This window comes from Propithecus coquereli, unplaced genomic scaffold (genome assembly GCF_000956105.1).
Source record: "Propithecus coquereli isolate 6110/MARCELLA unplaced genomic scaffold, Pcoq_1.0 Scaffold236, whole genome shotgun sequence".
NCBI lineage: Eukaryota > Metazoa > Chordata > Mammalia > Primates > Indriidae > Propithecus > Propithecus coquereli.
In genome coordinates this window covers 3,037,594-3,057,970 of record NW_012147908.1, presented here as the reverse complement: position 1 = coordinate 3,057,970, position 20,377 = coordinate 3,037,594, and the positions used below count along the sequence as shown (strand labels likewise).

The following is a 20,377-nucleotide window of genomic DNA, read 5'->3' as shown; positions in this document are numbered from 1 at the left end:
GAAGGGAGACCGAGCTGGTCCCAGACCTTTTCCCAATTCCCGCTGAACTGGAAAAGCCAGCGTGAGCAGGGTGAGAAAGACGCCTGGAGCGCCCAGAGGAAGAAAGGTACATCCTGGGCCCCACCGCAAACTAAATGATACCAGCAACTAGAGCTGGGAGGACATGCGCCTGGGGCCTTGCTGCCCAGAAAGCCTCTGTCATCTTTAGGGTCTTCCCTTTAGGCACCCCAAGATCTACCAGCCCCAGAACTCTCTGAGGATCCTCACCCCGTTTCCTCATCCTCCTCACATAAGGTCCTTGGCCCAGGCGGGACCTGTCCCCACAACCCTGACATGGCCCAAAACTCCACATGCACATATTCAGCTACCCACTGACACCTCCACTAGGGGTGCTTTTCCTCTCCAGAAGCTCCTCCCAGCACTCCACTTGTCTCCCCACAGCTTCTTTCCCTAACTTTTCAGCTCTTCACAGAAGCTGTCCCCAAGCACTCTGTCTAAAGGCCACACAATCATTCTCAAGCTCATCACTTTGGCTTCATTTCTTCACAGCACCAAACCTACTTGGTTTATGTATTTATTTTCTGTTTTTCTTTTCCCTCTACATTGTGGGATCCATAAGAGCAGGGTCCCCATTTGTTTTGTTCATACTATATCCCCAGACCTTGCACCAATTAGGTACTTAATACATATTCGCTGAATGAATGAATGAAAGAATGGTAGCCTTTGGTTCCAAGGTTTATTAATAGTGACCCATCCATTTTGGTTCCCCGCTTGCCCCAGCCCCAACCCCAATCAATCTTCTCACTCCAGGGCTTCAATGTAGTCCAAAAATGTATCAAGTGGGATAGGATAGACTTGGACATCATCCAGGCCTCTGGCTTCCAAACCATTTTTTTTCTTTAAGTAGTAAAACCATTCTTGTAGAATCCAAAATCTCTCATAGAACCCCTGCATATCAAATATATTGATATAAAGCAGGAGCTGCCCTTGTTGAGGGAAATATGTGGGGCTTACAGCTCTGAGAAACGCAGTTTGATGTTCCCTGCTCTTCTTATTTCAGTTCCCTTATGGTACAGATGAATGGGCTGAGGCCAGAGAGGGGCCATGACCTGCCCTGGGACACACAGCCTCTGGAGCCATCAGTCCAGTGCTCCTTCCATAGCACCATACAGGATTCCGGAATCTTTCCAGCCAGGGAAGAAGCAGCTCCCAGCAGTGTCTGCCATGGTAAGAGCTTCTGGGTCTTTTGGGTACCTACCCTCTCCGATTGATGGTCCTAGGGTCATGTGAAGGGCTGGCTGGAGGGTGGACTGGAAGTGCAGGGGGGTTGGGTAGGGAAGCCAGGTGTCTGTGTTGGAAGACCAGTAGGGCTGGGAGATTGGGGGCTGGATGGCTGGGAAGGACTTCCTGGGCCTGCAGTAGTCTCTCCCTTCCTCAGGATGAGGCTACTGAGCTCCTGAAGCAGCTGTTCTTCCAGGGACCCCCGTGCCTGGGGACTGCTCCTTGAAGGGAGGCCTGGAGGGGGCTCAGGCGGCCTCTCCTCCCAGCCCAGGGTGCTTGCCTTGGAGAGAAGGGGTTGATCAAAGGACCTCTGGCTGGTAAGGGGGGTCTCTGGCTTGTCTGTCCACTCCTGTGTGGTGGAGAAGAAGGTGGAGGTGTCCTGGGTCAACTCAGGGAAGGCCCCTACTTCCTCGTACACTGGCTCCTCCAGCTCCTCTTGCTCCTCCACAGACCCCTGGGATGACTTCATCGGCTAGATGGGAATGGGGTGGCAAGAGTGGGCACAGAGTTAAAGTTACCAGATTATTAATCACTAACATTTTGTTTCTTCTTTAGAGACAGGGTGTCACTATGTCACCGAGGTTGGAGTACAGATCCAAGCTCAGTGTAACCTCTAACTCCTGGGCTCAAGAGATGCTCCTGCTTCAGCCTCCTGAGTAGCTAGGACTATAGGCACATGCCACCATGCCTGGCTAATTTATTTTATATTTTGTAGAGATGGAGTCTTGCTATGTTGCCCAGGCTGGTCTTGAACTCCTGGTCTCAAGAAATCCTCTCAAATCAGCCTGCCAAAGTGCTGAGATTACAGGCATAAGCCACTGTGTCTGGCCTAATAGCTAACATTTATTGATCTCTTCTTCTGGGCCAGATGCTACAAAGTACCTGGCACATATGACATTGGAACAACCTCGTGCAGTGGATTACACTGCAAGAGAGTGAATTAAGGTGCAAAAAGGTTAAATAAGTTGCCCAAGATCACATTATGAGTAAGTGGTAGAGCTGGGGCTTGAACCCAGGTCTGTCTGACTCTAAAATGCATTCATTTAACCACTTTACTTCTATTTCACTGATTCTGGGATCCCTTTCTCCTTTCCTCACCACATCCTACCATCCCTCATTTGCCTCATTCTTCCTAGCTTTCTCTCTGTCTCTCTCTCTCTCACACACACACACACACACATGTGCACACCCTGATCAGGGAATCACAAGGAGCACACCCGGGCAGGCAGCACAGAGAACACAAGGCTGACAGGCACACAGCTAGAGCAGGCATAGTACTCACAAAGAACATGGACAGGGTCCTCCGGTTGTGTAGTCGCCTCTGGGCAGAGGTGGGATGGGGATGGGGGGAGGGAGAGACACAAAGACACAGTGAGGTCTGGCAACAGGAGGCCAGGGTGGGGAGTGGGGCACAGAGAAGGCAGAAGGGAGGGGGACAGCGAACAGAGGGGGTCACCAGGCTGGCAGGCACACCACTCCCTTGTGCAGTGTGACACGGGTAAAGGCAGGGATCAAGTGGGAGTTGGGGCAGACTAGGGATCTCACCAGGGTCTGATTGGCAGAGAGGAGGGTGGCTCCACTGTCATCCCCACGGATGGGCAGCAAAGGCATAGTGCCAAACTTCTGACGGGCGAGGTCAGAGGAGGAACGGCGTCGTAAGACCACTGGCTGCTGGTCATCATGCTGGCAAGAGGGTGAGGGGTTGGCACTGGTGGGCATGGGAGGTACCGAGGGCTACAGCCAGGTCCCCGGGGGACCACAGACCCAGCTCTCGGCCTTTTCCTTCCCCTCACCTGGGCTTTAAGGATGCTGGTGGTCCAATCCCACATCTCATCCTCATCAGTGCAGGACAAGTAGCTGGGAGTAATCAGAGTGGAATTAAGGGGAGAGACGGGGTCAGAGCTACAGGAATGGAGGAGGGAAAGAGGAAGGAGAAAGGACAAGGTGGGCCAGAGGAGAAGCCAGGCCAGGAGGTACTCACAGGTGCATCTTTTCCAGTATTAACGTGAAGCCCCACCTGGGAGGCAAAGGAGACCAGTGATGGGGTGATCAGAAAGGCCAGGGTGGGTAAAGGCCGGAAAGCCCTAGAAGTGTGAGCTGGGGAAGGAAACTCACGGTGTTGGAGGCTTTAACTTTTTGCGGATTCCCAGGTAGACCTTGGCACCTTCTAGAGGCCATTCCCTTTCTGGTTTAGAGCTCTGAGAACATGAACAGAGTCAGTGAGGCTGAGAGATGAGAAAAGATCGTGGTTAATTAGATCAAGAAGTCATGGAAGCATTGGGGTATGTGGTCATGGTCAGAGAGGTCAAGGGGTCAGGGAAGCAATGACATTGATGAGAGTGTGGGTTGTGGAACCAGAGGTTAAGTACAGTCATGGCTTCTCCTCCATGGCCACCTGGTGTCCCCTGTCTCTGGCCCTAGGGCCTCACCTTCTTCTCCTTGAGCAGCAGTAGGCAGCGGCCACGCAGCAGAAAGAACCTTTCCTGGAAGCGGCTTCCCAGCAAGCGGGGAGGCTCCTCACGACACCGCAACAGCCCCACCTGAGGGCTCTCACGCCGGACACCTGGGCACAGATGGGCAGTGCTGGGCGGAGGGTCCTGGGGGAAATGCTTGGGGGGCTGGGCTGGGCTGAGGGAGGAGGCTCACCTGTGAAGAGGCAGCTGGCCTGGGCCAGGGAGACTTTTTTCAAGAGCAGGGAGGCTGAGCAGGGTTCTGGGAGCTGGCACCATTGTAGGGCCTGCTCTAGGACTTTTTCCTTGGGGTGCAGTGGCCGCTCTTAAGAGGCAAGGTGGGGGTAGATAGCAATCAGAATATCCATCCTAAGCTTGGAGCCCCCAAGTCATCTACCAGTCACTCATTCATTCATCCATTCAACTGTCCAGCCACAGACATTTATTTTAGCACTATTTCTGTGGCAGGCACTGTGCTGTCCCTGGGATACAGCAGTGAGTGTGATAGACTCGATCTGCCCTCACAAAGTGCACAATCTCGTCAGGAGCAGACAATAGATAGGTAAACAAAGTAATTGCTTTCAAAGAAACAAGAAGCTGAGGGAGAACAACGGGACAGCAACCGAGATAAGGTAGGCAAGACCTTTCAAAAGTGGCATTTGAAGATGAGACTCAGAGATTTCAAGGATTAGGAAGAGCAAGCCATACTAAGATCAGGAGGTAGAAGATTTGAAGCATGAAAAAATATAAAAGCAAAGGCCCTGAATCAGGAAAGACATATTTGAGGAACTAAATAGCCAGTGCGGTTGCAGTGAAGAGGACAGATGTGAGAATAGACAATGCGAGATGAGGTCTGAAGAATAAGCAGGAGCCAGACGTTCAGGGTCTTGTGGGCTATGACAAGAAACTTGAATTCTATTTTAAGTTCAATGGGAACCACTGGAGGGTTTTGACCATAGGAATGGCGTGATCAGATTTATGCTTGAAACGTTCATTTGGCTGCTGTGTGGAAAATAGGTTGTAGGGAGGCAAGAATGGGAACACTGTCTAGCTGTTTGCTTTCTGGGGCCATTTTCACAGTTAATGTTGGGAGACCAAAAGGTAATGGTGACTTCAACTAGGGTGGTAGGTGGTAACAGTGGAGGTGGAGAGAAGTGATAGATTCTAATAGAATCAATGAGACTAGTTGATGGGTTGGGTATGAAGATGAAGGAAAGGAGGAGTCCCAGAAGACTCCCAGCTTTCTGGCCTTAATAACTGGGTGAATTGTGGTGCCATATACTGAGTTGGGAAAAACTAAAAAATGTCCTGGGCTTTGTGTTAGGGAAGGAGGTTAGGAATTGAGTTTTGTCTTAGAAGTTTCAAATTTGAGTTGCTGTGAGAAGTGGAGGTGCCACGTAGGCAGTTGGATATGTGAGTCTGGAGCTCGGAGGAGAGGTTTAGGCCAGAGATAAAAATTCGGGTATCACCTTATTAATGGCATTTAAAGCCACAGGAATGGATAAGTTCATCTACGGAGAAATGTAGCTAAAGAAGAGAAGAGGGCCCAGGATTGAGCCCTGGGTCCCACCAACATTTAGAATGTGGGCAGAAGAGGAAGAGAAGCCTCCTTTGAGGTTGAAGGGAAACCAAGAGTTTGTGGGGTTTTCTAAAGCCAAGAAAGAAGAGTATTGGTAAAGAGGGAGTGGGTCAGCCGTGTTGAATATCCCCTCACATGGATGAGTAGAGTGCCCCCTGTATTGGGGAACATGGAGTCATTGATGACCTTGACCATACAACCATACACACACACACACACACGTGCACGCATGCATGCACACACGCATGGTCATACTCACCAAGCTCCCCATGCTCTCGAATCTCAAAAGTCACCCACAAGTCTGTCCCAGCTGCTGTTCCCCGCATCTCCAGTACCTGGTTAGTCAGCTCCTCTGCAGTCAGGGTTGGGGACACCTGGGGTCAGGGCAACAGCAGAGAAGCCATGCTGGTCAGGCTGTTGTCCTTGCCCCTACCATCCTCTCATCTCCCCTCGAGTGCCCTCAGGACTGACCTTCAGGGTGACACAGTTGTCTGGGAGCTGCTGCTCTATATAAACTTCCATGATGAGGTCTCCAGCCTGGGACAGCTGAGGAGAGGGGTGAAGAAGTCAGGAGGATGTGAAAAAATCAAAGAGGATTCCTCGTGTTGCTTGATAAGCACTTCCCCCCACAAAGGTCTCCCAACCCTCACCCCCAACGTCTCTCATGCCCTTAAAAGGGAGAACTCCAGGAGCGGTGGAACTGCATCTTTAGGCTGTGTGTGTGCTTCCAGAGGCATGAAGCATACAGGTTGGGAGGACAGGTTTGGAGTCAGACTGCCTGGGTTCCAATTCTGCCACTCACTACAGTGTGACCTTGAATATGTGACCCTCTGAGCCTCAGTTTCTTTGTTTGAAAAAATGGGACTACCCTATTTCATGGAGTTAGTTGTCAAATGAGATTAGAAGTGCTTGGAATGTAATAATTCCTCAGCTAATGTTTGCTATTATAGTCATTATCATTATTCTCCCTGCTTTGACTTTACTAACTCTTCTTGGATCTCTTACACTTAAAAGTGAGGTGCTGCTGCCACTGTTTTGTAGTGAAAAATCCTCATGGTGGTGAGTGGTGGAGCAGGAGCAATCTGGCTCTACTCTCCCACACAGAAAACCAAAAACTATCCAGTGCCAAGATTATCACCAGGAAGCATCCTCAGGGTGGAACAAATGCAGCAAACCCTAACCAAACCCCACTCTCAGCACTTCTCTCCTGGGCTTTCCCCTGTCTCCCAGCAGCTGAGGGCCAGTGTCCAGGACAGGCTGAAAAGGGAACTTCCTCAACCAGGCACAAGTTCAGCTTCCTATCTTGATGTCTCCTCGTGCGCAGCTCAGGAGTGTGAGGCTAGGTAAATTACCTGCACGTCCTTCCAGGTGGTGATAAGACTGACCTCCAAGTCAATCTGAGCTACTTGGTCAGAATCGATCTGTGAAAGAGCCAAAAGGGAGTAGGGGGTTTGCTGGGAAAGAAGAAGCAGGGCAGATCTCAAGCAAAAGGGGATCTGCTTAAGAGGGCTGGGGGCCCAAGGAGCTAAGAACCAAGGAGACGAGGATGTTGGGAGTGAGCTTATGAGAGAAAGCGGCCTGGGGCCTAGGGGGTGGTTCCTGACGCAGAGTGCCATCAGAGGCCTCGGCTGGGGGCTTGTTGGGGTGGGCAGGTACCAGAGTGTCTGGGTCCTGCAGGGGTAGGGGAGAGGGGCTGTAGGTCAGGGGTCGGGAAAGCCTTACATCAAAGACAGAGACGTAGCCATCGATGAGCTCCTGCAGCACCCGCACCTCGTGCTCCCCCCGCCCGTCTGTCTGGAACACGCTGGGCGCAAACAGCAGGGCCAGGTTCCGCGTGCACATCTGGTTTAGAGCCGCACACTTCTGCACCCTGCAGAGTGCCGGGGTTGTGAGGAATGCAGCTTGTGCTCACCCCTTTGCCTCTATTCATTCAGCAAACACTGACAGTACGGTATGCCAGGCCCTGAGCTAAGCGCTTGGGATACAGCAGTGCGTAAGACAATACTGGCCTCAAGGAGCTCCTAGTCTAGGGGAGACAGATAGGCATGCGTCGTTATAACTATAGCAGGGGTCGGCAAACTTTTTATGTAAAAGGATAGACAGTAAATATTTTAGGCTTGCAGGCCATACAGTCTCTGTCGTAATTCCTCAACTCTGTTGCTGAAACATGAAAGGAGCCATAGAAAATGTATAAATGAATGAGCGTGGCTTTACAGTTTATATACAAATCTTTATTTACAAAAACAGGCAATGGGCTGGATTTGGCCCATGGGCCTGTAGTTGACCAATCCCCGTAATACAGCATAATCAGTGCAACACAGCCAGGGGTTCACCCCAGAGTCGCCCAAAGGCCTGTCACCCTAACAGGCTGGAAAGGTAGATCTGCATCATATTCATCTTTATATTTCTTACATCTAACCCTTTACCTCACATAGAACAATAAAATAATATTGATTGCTAGCCATTTCTGAAGGCTTACTACATGCCAGGTGCTGTACTAAGAATTTTACAAGGATTATCTCATTTAACTCTCATAACCTGTGATGTAGATACTACTCATTATATCATCTTCCTTTTAGAAACAAAGAAACTGAGGCTCAGAGAGAATGATAATTTACCCAAAGTCACAGATAGAATGATAGGGCCAGATTAAAGCTTAGGTCTGCCTGACCCCCAAATCCATTCTCTGAACCTTTATTCTACAACACCTTCACTTAACACCTGTTGGTGGCATGAATGAATGAGAAAGTACAGGGTCAAATTGAGGTCAGAAAGGGAGCTCACAGGGGGTCTGGCCATACTGACCGAAACAGATGCCCAATGAGGGTGGCCAGTGTACGGCGGTTGACCCTTGGCAGGCAGCCAATCACTTCTTTGTATTTCTCCAAGCGCAGTTCCTTCTGGGGCAGCTCTAGGGATGGAATGGAGGAGGGTTGGAGAGAATCCAGGAAGGGACAGTGGAGGCTGGAGTGGAGGGAGAAATTTTTAGAGAAACAAAGCCAGGATGGATGTATCTTTGTCCCCTTCCCACTTCCCCCTGAGCCAAGTCTCTGGATGACCCCCCCAGGGTGAGAATGTTGGGGAGAGGGGCTGCCCAATCATGGGTTCAGGTTGAGATCCTGGTTGGGCCTTGGTTCTTAGGGATCTTGGGAGTACCAGCAGCCTCCCTCCAGCGAGGCAGCAACCGTGCACAGGTCACAGGGTCATCGAGCTCACGAAAGAAGCGTTTGAGTGTGTCGGTCACATCCTCCACAAAGTGCTCCCCTGGTCGGAGCTTCACCGACCGGGCATCCCGACGGAACTCAGCCAGGAGTCTCAGGCTGCGCGCACGAGCGCCCCCTTTCCGGTACACGCCCTCCAGCCGGAGCCCTGAGAACAGCCAGCCACCTCTGGTCACCACTGTGCAAAGACCTACCACCACCTACCACAGCCCACCTGTGACCTCCCTATATGGAATGTGGCTGTTGGAGGAAAGGGAGTCAGAGAGGAGGACATCTGTGCCTCCATGGCCTTGATTCTCAGGCCCCTGCTGGAGTCCCCATCCTCAGTCCTTCCCTGACCTTATTATCACACAGCATCCCCCATCATGCTATATCTCCTCACCACTTTTATTTTTAAATAGCACTCTCTGAAATCACATTACAGGTGATCTTCGTTATCCACGGATCCCATGTCTGCACATTCGCCTACTTGCTAAAATTTATTTGTAACTCAAAATCAATACTTTTGGCATTTTCAGTCATTTACAAACGTGCACAGAGTGGAGAAAAATTTGAGTCCCACCCCACTGTGCGTGTTCTCAGCTCAGGTCTCATACTATAAACAAATGTACTTTCACAGTATACTTAGAGCCACATTTTTCATATTTTTGTACTTTTGATTGGTGATCTCACTGTTTAAAATGGCCCCCAAGTGTAGTGCTGAAATGCTGTCTAGCGTTCCTAAATATCGGAAAGCTGTGATGTGCCTTACAGAGAAAATACAAGTTTTACTCAGGCATGAGTTATAGTGCTGTTGGCCTTGAGTTCAGTGTTAATGAATCAACAATATATATTAAACAAGGTGTCTTTAAGCAGAAAAACACATAAAACAAGGTTATGTATAGATCAGTTGATGAAAATGTTGTAACCAGAGGTTTGCAGGAACCTAACCTTATAGTTCCCCTGGGGCAGTGATTCACTGTCCACTAATTGTTTGCAGTAAGTATATGGAACATAGCTACTGCAAATAATGAGAACTAACTATATTTGTTTTCTTATTTATTACCCATCTCTTCCACTAGTCTGTGAGCTTCGTAGGACCTTCCCTGCTCACTGCCTTATCCACAGTGTCTGGCACACGGTAGCAGCTCAACACACAGTATGTTGAGTGAACAGTGGTGGTGCAGGGACCTTGGAGGGGAGGGAAGACTCTTTCTCCAGGGCTTTCTCCCTGGGCCGCTGACTTAACTCCTCCCTTGAACACAAGGTAGGCTGAGAAGAGGACAGGGGTCTAGTGAGTGGGGAAGTCACTGAAAGAGGCTACTGCCACAGCATGGAGAATGTCATTAGCCACTGACTATCCATTGTCCCTGACTGGTAAGCACAACTATTTGTGGGCTCATGGAGGTGCATTTTTTTCCTTTTACAGTCAGCCCTCTGTATCCATGAATTCCACATTTGAGAATTCAACCAAAGTGTGGGTCAAAAATATTTGAAAAACAAACCAATATAAAATAACAATGTAACAATAAAAATAATACAAATAAAAAATACAGTGTAACAAGTATTTACATAGCATTTACATTGTATTAAATATTACAAGTAAACTAGAGATGATTTAAAGTACACAGCAGGATGTGTATAGGTTATATGCAAATACTACGGCATTTTAGGTAAGGGACTTGAGGATCTGCAGATTTTGGTATCCGTAGAGGTCCTAGAACCAATTCCCCATGGATACTGAGGGATGACAGAAAACCTCCTTAGTTTTCTTGAATTTTCCTTCTCAAGAGTCTATCACAGGGGTAATAAATTCTGTTTGGTCCTTACTTGGGCTGGAGAAAAAACTCACAAAGAATTCTGGGGACCACTTGTACAGCTGACCCTTTGTGCCTAGAATACCTCCCACACAGAATAATTCTGCTCAGACCTTCAGGTGATTTTGCTGCACAGCTTGGCTCTTGCCGCGTAGCTGCCCTCCTCTTTGTCGCCATGGCTCTATGTCCTCAGTTGCATTTCCAGTGTTACTCTCACCCTCCACAACCACGCCCCAATAACAGCTACTTCTGAACAGCCCCTGCACTCAATGCTTGACATGCATTCTCTAACTATCATGACCACCCTGGAAAATGAGGACTGTTAGCCACACTTTACAGATGAGTGAACTGTGTGAGGTTCAGAAAAGCAAAGCAGCTTGGCAAGAGTCACATGGTATCGGGCAACTGTCTCTGGAGGCAAAGCTCTTCCAGGTGATTCATCCTCTATCCTGGTCTGTGCCTGTGCCCTCCACCCCCACAATGGCTCACTATTAGCCAGTGCCCACTCACCATGCTGGGTGACAAAACTGATGCAGGCATCCACGATGATGGGGATGTCACCCCGGCTCATCTGCTGCTCCTGCAGCCCTGTGCCGCCCCCACCAGCCGCCCCTCCAATGGCTGCAGTCCATGCTGAGAAGTCTAGCCGGCCCTCCCCCTGCAGATACAGGGTCCTAACACCAGAGAGGCCTAAGTCAGAGTCAGCTGGAGAAGGCCCTCCGACAGAGGCCCAGGAGCACAGGCAGCCGACTTCCCAGAGCCACCAGCAGGGGTCAGCAACACCCAACCCAGGTAATGCCTGAACTGGGGCAGCAACTTTGAGGAAGTGAGCAGTGGTCCCCCAGACCAGGGTGGAGAGTGTGGGCTGAGCTCCAGAAAGGGGGGCCTGGGCCAAGGGTAGGGACAACATTTACCTTCCTGTCTCCACCAGGACCAAATGTTCCTTCTTGTCTGGGGTGTCAGCTGCAGGGACCACACCTGGGAGGAGTATCATCATCATCATCTTCATCACAGTGACTACTAAGTGTTTACGGTACATAGGTGCCAGGCTAGGAGCCTTATAAACAATGCTCCATGAAATCCTGTGAGTTATGGACTCCTATGCCCATTTTACAGGGGATACATTAAAACCCCGAGAGGTTATGTATTAATAATTTGCCTCAGACTACTTGCTATAGAATGGCAAAGCTGAGCTTGACCCAGGTCTCTTGTTTCCAAAGTCCTAAAACATTATCCTACATTGTTCTTGTTTTAGGAGAAGGGAGAGCAGTGAGGGTACCCAGTCCCCTCCCCGAGTCCCCAACTAGCAAGTTACTCCAAATAATAATAATAATAACAATAACATATATAACATTTATTGAGCACTTATAAGATGCCTCCTGCCAGGCTCTGTGATAAGTGTTCAACACTTATTTGAACCTCACTACAACCCTCCGAGGATATTATTATTGTGCCCATCTTAAAGCTGAGGAAACCAAGGGACAGAAAGGTTAAGTAACTTGTCAAAGGGCACACAGCTAGGAAGTGATGGAGGTAGCAACTAAATCTGGGCAGTTTCCCTTCAGAGCTTGTGCCTAAAGCCACTACATTCTGTGGTTTCCCATAGGGACCCCCAAATAAAAAAGGTCCACTCCCACTCACCCCCATGGCCAGCCTTCTTCCCTGCCCCCAGCCCTGCTTACTGATCTCCTGCAGCCTCCGTAGATGCACCATGTCCTCAGGGGCAGGGGGGCCAGGGCCTGGCGCTGGACACAGGAACAGGTGGTCACCACGAAGGAGGCCAAACCCTGACAGCCAGAGACCAGGGGCCAGGGCTGTATGGGAGGGGGACCGCAGCCACAGGCGACCCAGCCGCAGCAGCCCAGGGCCCAGCAGCTGGTGACAGCTCAGCGGGGAGAACCACTGTGGAGGCAGGGGAAGGTGGGAGAGAGGAGGATGGGGGAAGAGACAAGGGGTGGAGGAGAGAAGCAAGAGTGAAAGGGATAGGGAAAAGCAGAGAAAGACATGAAGAGAAAGCAGAAGAAAAAGAACAGTGAAAAGTGATGGGGAGAGATCCAAGGAGGAGACATGAGATGGGTGGAGAAAGACAGGACAGAAATTCAATTCAGTTCGATTCGCTCCAGCCAACGCAGAGAAGACCCCTGTGTGGCAGCCTGTGCCCTTCCCTGGGGACTGGGGGTAAGAAAGAATCCCCATTCTTTATAGCCCAGATGCTACCACTGAGGAGTGGCGGTGCCCTGGGCAATTCCACCTCCAGGGGGCAGAGGAGCGCCATGGAGGAAGAGGTATTTGACGTGGACCCTAGAGCAGGTCTCTACCTTTACCTTTACCTGTGGGAAAGGCCCGGGGTTTTTTCCCTTTCTTTTTTGAAAAGAAAGTTCCAACCTGTCACTAATCAACTACTATACTTTCGTTAAAAACAATAAAAATGAATTGCTAGAAAATTAAGATGAAAAAACAAAGACATACAAGCCCTTAATTTTTATAATTAGATTCAACGCATAAAATTACAGTCAAATCACTATGAAAGATTCTAGATGCTTACTCTCCAGTTCTGTGCTTATCCTGTCACGGATCGTAACAAATGGTCCGTGATTACCAGTATATGGTGTGACAGTCTTCACACCACACTTTGGGTAACACTGCCTTATAGGATAGACCAGGCTTTTGGAAAGTGTAGACAATAGTAAGAGGAGACTTAGACCTGGCTGGGAGGCCACGACAGAGCCCTGAAGGGACATGGAGAAAATCTGTTAGTGCGAGGAGTTGTAGGAGGCCTGGGAGAGTGGGGTCAGAGCTGGAGGAGTGGGGCGCTTCCCGGCGGGGGAGTGCCAGATGCCACACAGAGGACCTGCTGAGGCCAGCAGGCCACCTCGGACTTTGGAAATGGGAAGCCACTGGTGACCTGCAGGGTGGCAGTTCAAGAGAGCAGGGGCAGACGAGGGCAGCTGCAAGGGGTTGAGGAGGAACCGCAGGCTGCACACAACTTTCTGAGAAGCTACCAGGAGGGAAAGGAGGGTCCCAGGGTGAAAAGTTGAAGGTAGAGCAGGCTGAGGGAAACGCCGTTTTAGGCTGGGAGAGACTGTCGTCACCGCCATCATCACTGCCATCATTAGCAGTTCAACACCCACGCATTGAGGGCTTGCTGTGTGTGGGCCTCACATGTCACTTAGTCCTCAACCCTAGGGGGTGAGTCTTTTACGCCCACTATGCAGATGTGGAAAAGCTCACAAGGCTGAGAGTTCTGGGACTCAAATCCCAGGATGTTTGACTCCAGGATGTGAACTTTTAATTGCAGGAATGGGAAACGGGAAGGAGATACTGGCTTGTCTGGGAGTGGAGAAGCTGGGACATAGGAAGATAGCTGTGCCTTGGGGCCTGCTGGAGAGCTGGGGCACAGAGGGAGGGTCGTGGGAGTCCGAGGCGGCTTCTCTGTGGGAAGAGGCCACGGCACAGTGAGGTTTGGGGCATGGGCCTTTGAGACAGAGGCCTGATTTTCAGTCCTGTGCTCTGCTGCCTCCTAGCTCTGTGACCTTGACCAAGTGACTTCATAACCTCTGAGACATAGTTTCCTTATGTGTGAAATATTAATAATCCTTACCTGAGGGTTGCTGTGAAAATCAAGGGAGATATCGAGTGGGCAGTGCTTAACACAGGGCCTGGCACAGAATAAGCGCACAACCTTAGCTGTTAGCGGAAGTGCTGGCAGTGGCCGCAGGAACAGGAGAGGACAGGATGCGGGCAGGTGGGGCGCGGGAAGCCGAGCGCTGCTGAGGCGGGGTCTCGGCTCTCTCACCTTGCCCACGGCACTGGTCCAGGCCTCCAGGCTGTCGGCTCCCTCTGTGCTAAAGTGCTGGATCCTCCCCCCGGCGAGGATGAGCTCGAAGGAAAAGGGGAACCTGGAGAGAAGATGAGGTCAAAGGGGAGAATGGGGGCCAATGAGGGGCAGTAGGGCTGGGGACAGGGGAGAGAAAAGGGGACACTCAGCATGGGATGCTGTTACCTGTCGAGGTCACCTGGGTCAGTGGGTGGGGGGCTCACACCCAGACATACAACATCCTGGGGCTGTATGAGGCTCAGGGGTTCAGGGCTGTTTTCTGATACAAACATTTCCAGAGCCGCTCCCAGCACACACCACAGGCGGGGGGGAGCTAGGGGGGAGAGAGACGGTCAGGGGGCAGCAGATTCTGCCCCTAATGTCATAGTTCCTGTGGACAGATATCTATTCTATGCTCAGCCCTTGCCTGTGTATGATCCCACGGAATCATCACAATAACCCTATGAGGTGAATATTATATTCAGTCTTGTTTTGCAGATGGAGAAACTGAGGCTCAGAGTTTGAGTAGCTTGCCCATGTCACATAAGTAGGAAGTAGCAGAGCTAGGATTTGATCCAGACAGGGTGACTTTGGAGCAGAGGTTCCTAACTATCACCCAGTGTTGCCACCTGGCAAGGTCTCTCTCTCCCCCAGCACCCCAGCTCTAGGGCATGGCCCCACTTTCCCATTCCAGCCCTTTCCTCCCTGGCCCTCTGTGGTGCACTCACACCCACCCGCTTCTGCCCCCGTGTGCTCCCCTCCCCGGCGCCCCCTCACCATCCCGGCCCCTGCGAGGGGGTGGGGGTCCAGCTTTGTTGCTGACGGGACCACAGTACAGGAAGCCGCTGTAAGTGGCAGGCACCACCACCTCATTGTACACACCAGGGCAGGGGTCTGCAAGGGGAAGGAGAAGGAATTGTGTCAGGCCTGACCCTCTCTGGGGAAGGGACTGAACGGAAGACAGTAGGGCCCAACTCCACTGGCAGCGTGGCCAGGTAGAGCCCAGTGAGACTGGATCCCTCACTGCTCAGACTGGAAAAGACAATGCGGGGGGTGATGAGACACGGAGGCCTCTAGCCCAGCCCCTGCCCCCTCCTCTCCCAACCAGCCAGCCGAGCCGGCAGTTAGCTCTGGGCGGGCACCCCAGAGCACGGGCCATCCTGTGAGCGTCTCAGTCCCTGTGTCCTGACCAATGCAGAGCAGCCTCATTAAGCTGATCACTTCTTTGAGAGACCAGACTGTCCCCAGGGAGATGAGACCTGACCCATGGGTCGGGCCTGTCAGGGGTGGACCAGCACTAGCCCCTGGAACATCCAGACCCACCACAGGCCGTGACCATCATCAAATGATCTCATGACATCAGGAAATGGGCCCTGGATCTGAGGGGCTGGGAAACTGCCCAGGCTGGGCCGTTGTGATGGACCAGATGACGGGATAATCGGGGGCCCCTGGAAGAACCAAATCACAGGTTGGGGCTGAGAAGAGACAAGAGAGTGGGAGCACTCAGGGGGATGACCTGGGGGTAGGAGGCCAGGGAAGCTGCCGTCTAGGGCTGAGTGGGACCAGGGCTCCTCCCCCTCGGTGGCCTCGACACAGAGGAGCTGGGCCATGTTCTTCAACAGGTTGGGTCCTGCCACAGCTGTACACAGTGCCTGCAGGGAGGGAAGGGCCTCCGTCAGCCCAAAACCCAGACTGAGAGCCCTGGGGACAGTTCTCTGATCACCAAAACAGCCCCTACCACCCAAGTCTAGGCATTCCAAGTCAGAGACTGCCCCCGCCTCCAATCAGCCCCAACCTGTCCCTCCTACCTGGAGAAGCTGGCTATGATCTGGATACTGAGGGTGGGGCTTCCGGAAGAGACCCAGCCGGTACTTTCGGGAGATGAACTCTCCCCGGGGGCCAGGGGTGGAATCTGGATGCAGCCCCTCCCCTGGGGGCAGTGCCCCTGCCCAGAAGCGGTTAGCTCGATCATTTCCCAGGACAATGAACAACTGTAGGATGACAAGAGGCAAAGGCGAGTGACAGGAACTCAGGAGTCCCCAGACATTCTGACCCTGTCCCCAAGCTGGGCCCAAGGCCGCTTTTGGATGCTCTCTTCCTCCCCTCCCACCCTCTTGCTCTTCACACCCCTCACCTGTACTATCTCATTACTCCAGACACTGGTGTCCAGCTTCAGGCTCTGCACCTTGGAGATCCCGGAACCCAGGGCCCGGTGCTGCCCTGTGAAGGTGTAAGGGGCATGTGGCATGGGTACCCTGAGCCCTCCCGCCCCAGCCCCCATCCTGCCCCCCATTGGGGCTTGAGGCCCCAGCCCTCACCTGCACACTGCTTGCAGATGACCACCCCCAGGTTGACAGCAGCCCAGTCTGGGCGGGAGGCTCCACAGTCCGCACAGTGCCGGTTTGCCCGATTGGACCAGATCTTCTCAGCCACCTCGTAGTCAGACAGGGTCTCGGTTACTGCTTCCTGCAGAGCAGCCGCCCAGCTCTGCCGAGCCCCCCCAGACTCGGCTGTGAAGCTGAGGGGTGGACAGCCAGTCTGTGGGCATGGACCTCCCCCCGTGTCCCATCCCACCAGCCATTCCTGCAGGAGCCACCACAGGCCACATCCGGGCCAGCTCAGACCCTCCTGGCATCTTGACCCTCCTCGCTGGACTCCCATTAGTGCAAAGCCTCCTCCTACTGAGGAGGCTTCCAGGCCTCCGCACCCTTAGGCCTCCCTCGGAAGTCCCGCAGGCTTGCCTCCCACCAACCCGGGCCCCACCTGAAGCAGCGATGGGGTGTGAGCAGGTCGAAGCTTCGACTTTTGGTCTCCCGGACACTACAGCCTTGCAGTTCGATGAAGCAGATCCCAATGCCCAGAGAGAAGGCCTGGGGGCAGGGGGCCATGAGGTGCCAGAATGGACTAGACCAGGCCCCTCAGCCCCAGCCGGGCCCTTCTCACCTGCTCACTCTTGTACAGTGCCAGCTCTCCGGGGCTCAAGGCAGCAAACACCTTGGCCTTGTGTCCGCGCAGCTCCAGCATACCCGTGCGGAGGGGTCGGGGCGGATGTGGGGGCCGCGGGTGGCCCAGGAGGCGCTGCTCCTTCAGGCAGGATTGCAGAGTGGAGCACCACGTGTCCCGCTGGGCTGGTGGGGGACAAGGAAGCAGGTCAGTGGGCTGTGTGCTCACAAGCCTGCCTCCCTCCTGCCCTGACCGGGCCCTGGCCCTCACCCTCGTTCTCTGTGCGGAACACGAACACCCTCTGGCCAGTGATGACTTGGAACTTGTTGTCCTTGCTGCCACGGGTCATCTCAATGGCAGTCAAAGGGATCACACCCTTGGGGAAGGGGTCCTGGAGAGAGAGCTCAGTGACCCATGGGGACAGGAACTGAGTCATGTGTGCTGAGCTCTGGGTCCAGCACCAGCTTTTATGAGCTCAGCACTCAATCCACAAGCGGTGGGTACAGCTGCTAAGCCAGCTACTTTAAATGCTGACATCAGTCATGTGGCGCCCACCCCCCTATCTGGGGTTTTCTCCTTCCAAAACTGAGCCTCCCCCAGCCCTCTTTCTTCCTCTCCCTAGTCTCCACGGAGCATCTCATAGCCCCCCACCTTGTCACTGCCAAAGTACATCAGACTCCTCCCATTGAACTGCACAAAGCGTCTCTGGAAGACATAGTTTCTGAGGAAGGAAGGGGCCAACGTCAGTGTTTGGGGGATCATGGGGTCTGGGAGCACTTGGCACCTGCCCCAACCCCACCTCTCAGCCTCCCCCCTCTCCCTTCCCTTCCCAGCAGCCCACCCCTGAGGGGAGAGCTTGTCTAGCCAGCCACTGAGCAGGGGCATGGGGCGGTCTGCTGTGGAAGAGAAGCTGGCATAGGGTGAAATGAGGTCATCACTGGTCTCCTCTGTGTCCAGGGTGCATAGTGAGAGGGTGGAGTCCCCAGGTAGCTCAAGGCTGGCATAGCCAGTGTCCTCCCGTGCCTCTGGATCCTGCCTGCTGAGCCTTGCGGGGGCCAAGACAGGGAGGGACACACATTAGACACAGTACCCTGCACCCCCTCTTTGTAATCTCTCCATCCCCACCCACAGCACCTCATAGAATGCCTGGCAGGTATGGGATCTGCTTTTCCAACAGAGGAATAGGGAGGTTGGGAACCCAGAAGATTAGCATGGAGCTTCTTCCCTGAATATGTTTGGAATTTTTACGGGGAAAATTTCAGTCTGTCTCCTCTGCCATTAATATTACTTGGGTCGAAAAGTTGGGGAAGGGCTGTGTAGATAGCTCCCTGCAATGGCTGCCCATAGCTAATCGATATACATTATTGGATCTTTTTCTAAAAAGTTCTTGACTTTCTTTTCTTGGACCAGTTCCCATGAGCTCTCAGCAGGGTGATGCAAATTGCCTAACTGGTCACCTGCTTTCACTCTTGCCCTCCCTCCCACAATCCATTCTCCCACAGCCACCGGGGCGCTCTTTTAAAACTACAAATAAGACCATTTCACTCCCCTGCCCGAAACCCTTCAATAATGTCCCATTTTTTGCACTTAGGCTAAACCCATAATCCTTACCGTGGGCTGCAAGGACTTATACAATGAGACTCAGAGCTACTCCCGTGGACACTCTTGTGTCACCCTCACGCTTGCTTACACTACAGTCCAGCTACATTCTCCTCCTTCTTTCAGAGCCTTAGCACGTGCTGCTCCTTCTGCCTAGAACATGCTTCCTTCCACACTTCCCTGGGCTGTCAGGTCTTGGCTTATGTTATCAAAGGCCTTCCTTAACCGCCCTGAGTAGATTCCTCTGTTGTTCCCTATTACTTTCCGTGGTTCTCATCCTCAACAACACAAAAGCACTTCGGAAACTTTAAAAAATACCAGACACTTAAATTTGAATCTCCGGGAGTGGAGCCCAGGCACCTGTAGTTTTAAATGTTCCCCAGGGTATGGTACAGCTCAGGTTGAGAACCACTACTCTACCCTATTTGCTTCCCACTTCACTGAGAAATTGAAGCAATCAGATGAGAACCCCCACAGACTCCCAGCGCCACATCTACCCAATTTCACACATATATTCTGCCTTCCTCCTGTGACTATAATAAACACCCCTGTCTAAAGCCAGACCCTCCTCTGTGCACTTAATCCTATTCCTCTCACCTACACGAAGACATTGCTCCAGATTTCTCCCCTTTCGCTCCCCTTTATAGCTAACTGTCCCTCTCTACTAGATCATTCCTGTTCACCTACAAACCTATGTAACATTCCATCTTATTGAAAAAAAAATCTTTTTCTTGACTATACTTCCACTATCGACAACCATTCCAACTCTTCGCTCTTTGCAGAAAAACTCCTCAGAGACACATTTCTAACTCCTCTCCTTCCATTCTCTCTTAAACCCACTCTGATCAGGCTTTCACCCCCAACCCTCTGAGACTGCACTTGTCAAGGTCCCCAGTGACCTCCACGTTGCCAATCCAGGGGTCAATTCTCAGTCCCACCTTAGCAGCAGACCTCTCAGCAGCACATAACACAGGTGGCCTCTCCCTCCTCCTCACACACTTTCTTCACTTGGCTCCTGTGATATCACATGCTCCTGGTTTTCTTTCTACTTCATCGGCCATTGTTTTTCCATCTGTTTATGCTGATTCTTCCTGTTCTCCGAAATCTCTTGATATGGAAGTGCACGAGGGCTCTGACCTCGGTCCTCTTTATCTACTCTCACAGCTATATACACCCATCTAAATGCTGACAACTCCCAAATTTAGATCTCCAGCTCAGACCTCTCATCAAAACTCTAGATGAGTCTGCTCATCACCTCTTCCCAGATGTATAACATACACCTCAAATTCAACATGGCCGGGAGTGGTGGCTCACACCTGTAATCCTAGCACTCTGGGGGGACGAGGCAGGAAGATCGCTTGAGGTCAGGAGTTCGAGACCAGCCTGAGCAAGAGTGAGACTCCGTCTCTACTAAAAATAGAAAAATTAGCCAGGTGTGATTGTGCATGCCTGTAGTCCCAGCTACTCAGGAAGCTGAGGCAGGAGGATCTCTGGAGCCCAGGAGTTTGAGGTTGCTGTGAGCTATGATGACACCACTGCACTATAGCCAGTGTGACAGAGTGAGACTCTTCTCAAAAAAAAAAAATTTTAAACATGCCCAGAGCTGAACTCCTGATCTGCTTTATGCACAGTCTTCCCCATCACAGACCACAGCAACTCCCTGAGCTTTCGGTTGCTCAGAACAGTGCTGT

General features: G+C 51.9%; 1 protein-coding gene across 2 annotated transcripts in view; it reads right to left on the bottom strand.

Annotated features, from left to right (window-relative positions):
• Positions 1 to 879: 879 nt before the first annotated feature.
• The window catches only part of ARAP3 (ArfGAP with RhoGAP domain, ankyrin repeat and PH domain 3), a 23,390-nt gene continuing 3,892 nt past the window's right edge, over positions 880 to 20,377 (bottom strand). The window contains exons 5-33 of one of the 2 annotated variants that reach the window (XM_012645799.1): positions 17,929 to 18,132; positions 17,739 to 17,808; positions 17,358 to 17,478; positions 17,088 to 17,272; positions 16,908 to 17,014; positions 16,463 to 16,662; positions 16,279 to 16,364; positions 15,953 to 16,135; positions 15,661 to 15,796; positions 14,922 to 15,038; positions 14,331 to 14,478; positions 14,124 to 14,226; positions 12,010 to 12,229; positions 11,242 to 11,305; positions 10,838 to 11,001; positions 8,467 to 8,679; positions 8,116 to 8,221; positions 7,033 to 7,180; positions 6,663 to 6,731; positions 5,782 to 5,856; positions 5,570 to 5,684; positions 3,928 to 4,056; positions 3,711 to 3,844; positions 3,397 to 3,479; positions 3,263 to 3,298; positions 3,075 to 3,138; positions 2,827 to 2,964; positions 2,564 to 2,602; positions 880 to 1,753 (exon numbers count right to left, since the gene is read on the bottom strand). In XM_012645799.1, the coding sequence (XP_012501253.1) occupies positions 1,283 to 1,753; positions 2,564 to 2,602; positions 2,827 to 2,964; positions 3,075 to 3,138; positions 3,263 to 3,298; positions 3,397 to 3,479; positions 3,711 to 3,844; positions 3,928 to 4,056; positions 5,570 to 5,684; positions 5,782 to 5,856; positions 6,663 to 6,731; positions 7,033 to 7,180; positions 8,116 to 8,221; positions 8,467 to 8,679; positions 10,838 to 11,001; positions 11,242 to 11,305; positions 12,010 to 12,229; positions 14,124 to 14,226; positions 14,331 to 14,478; positions 14,922 to 15,038; positions 15,661 to 15,796; positions 15,953 to 16,135; positions 16,279 to 16,364; positions 16,463 to 16,662; positions 16,908 to 17,014; positions 17,088 to 17,272; positions 17,358 to 17,478; positions 17,739 to 17,808; positions 17,929 to 18,132 (3,928 nt within the window). In that variant the 3' untranslated portion in view covers positions 880 to 1,282. The remainder of the gene's footprint in view (positions 1,754 to 2,563; positions 2,603 to 2,826; positions 2,965 to 3,074; positions 3,139 to 3,262; positions 3,299 to 3,396; positions 3,480 to 3,710; positions 3,845 to 3,927; positions 4,057 to 5,569; positions 5,685 to 5,781; positions 5,857 to 6,662; positions 6,732 to 7,032; positions 7,181 to 8,115; positions 8,222 to 8,466; positions 8,680 to 10,837; positions 11,002 to 11,241; positions 11,306 to 12,009; positions 12,230 to 14,123; positions 14,227 to 14,330; positions 14,479 to 14,921; positions 15,039 to 15,660; positions 15,797 to 15,952; positions 16,136 to 16,278; positions 16,365 to 16,462; positions 16,663 to 16,907; positions 17,015 to 17,087; positions 17,273 to 17,357; positions 17,479 to 17,738; positions 17,809 to 17,928; positions 18,133 to 20,377) is intronic. The other variant, XM_012645800.1, reaches the window with a different exon arrangement.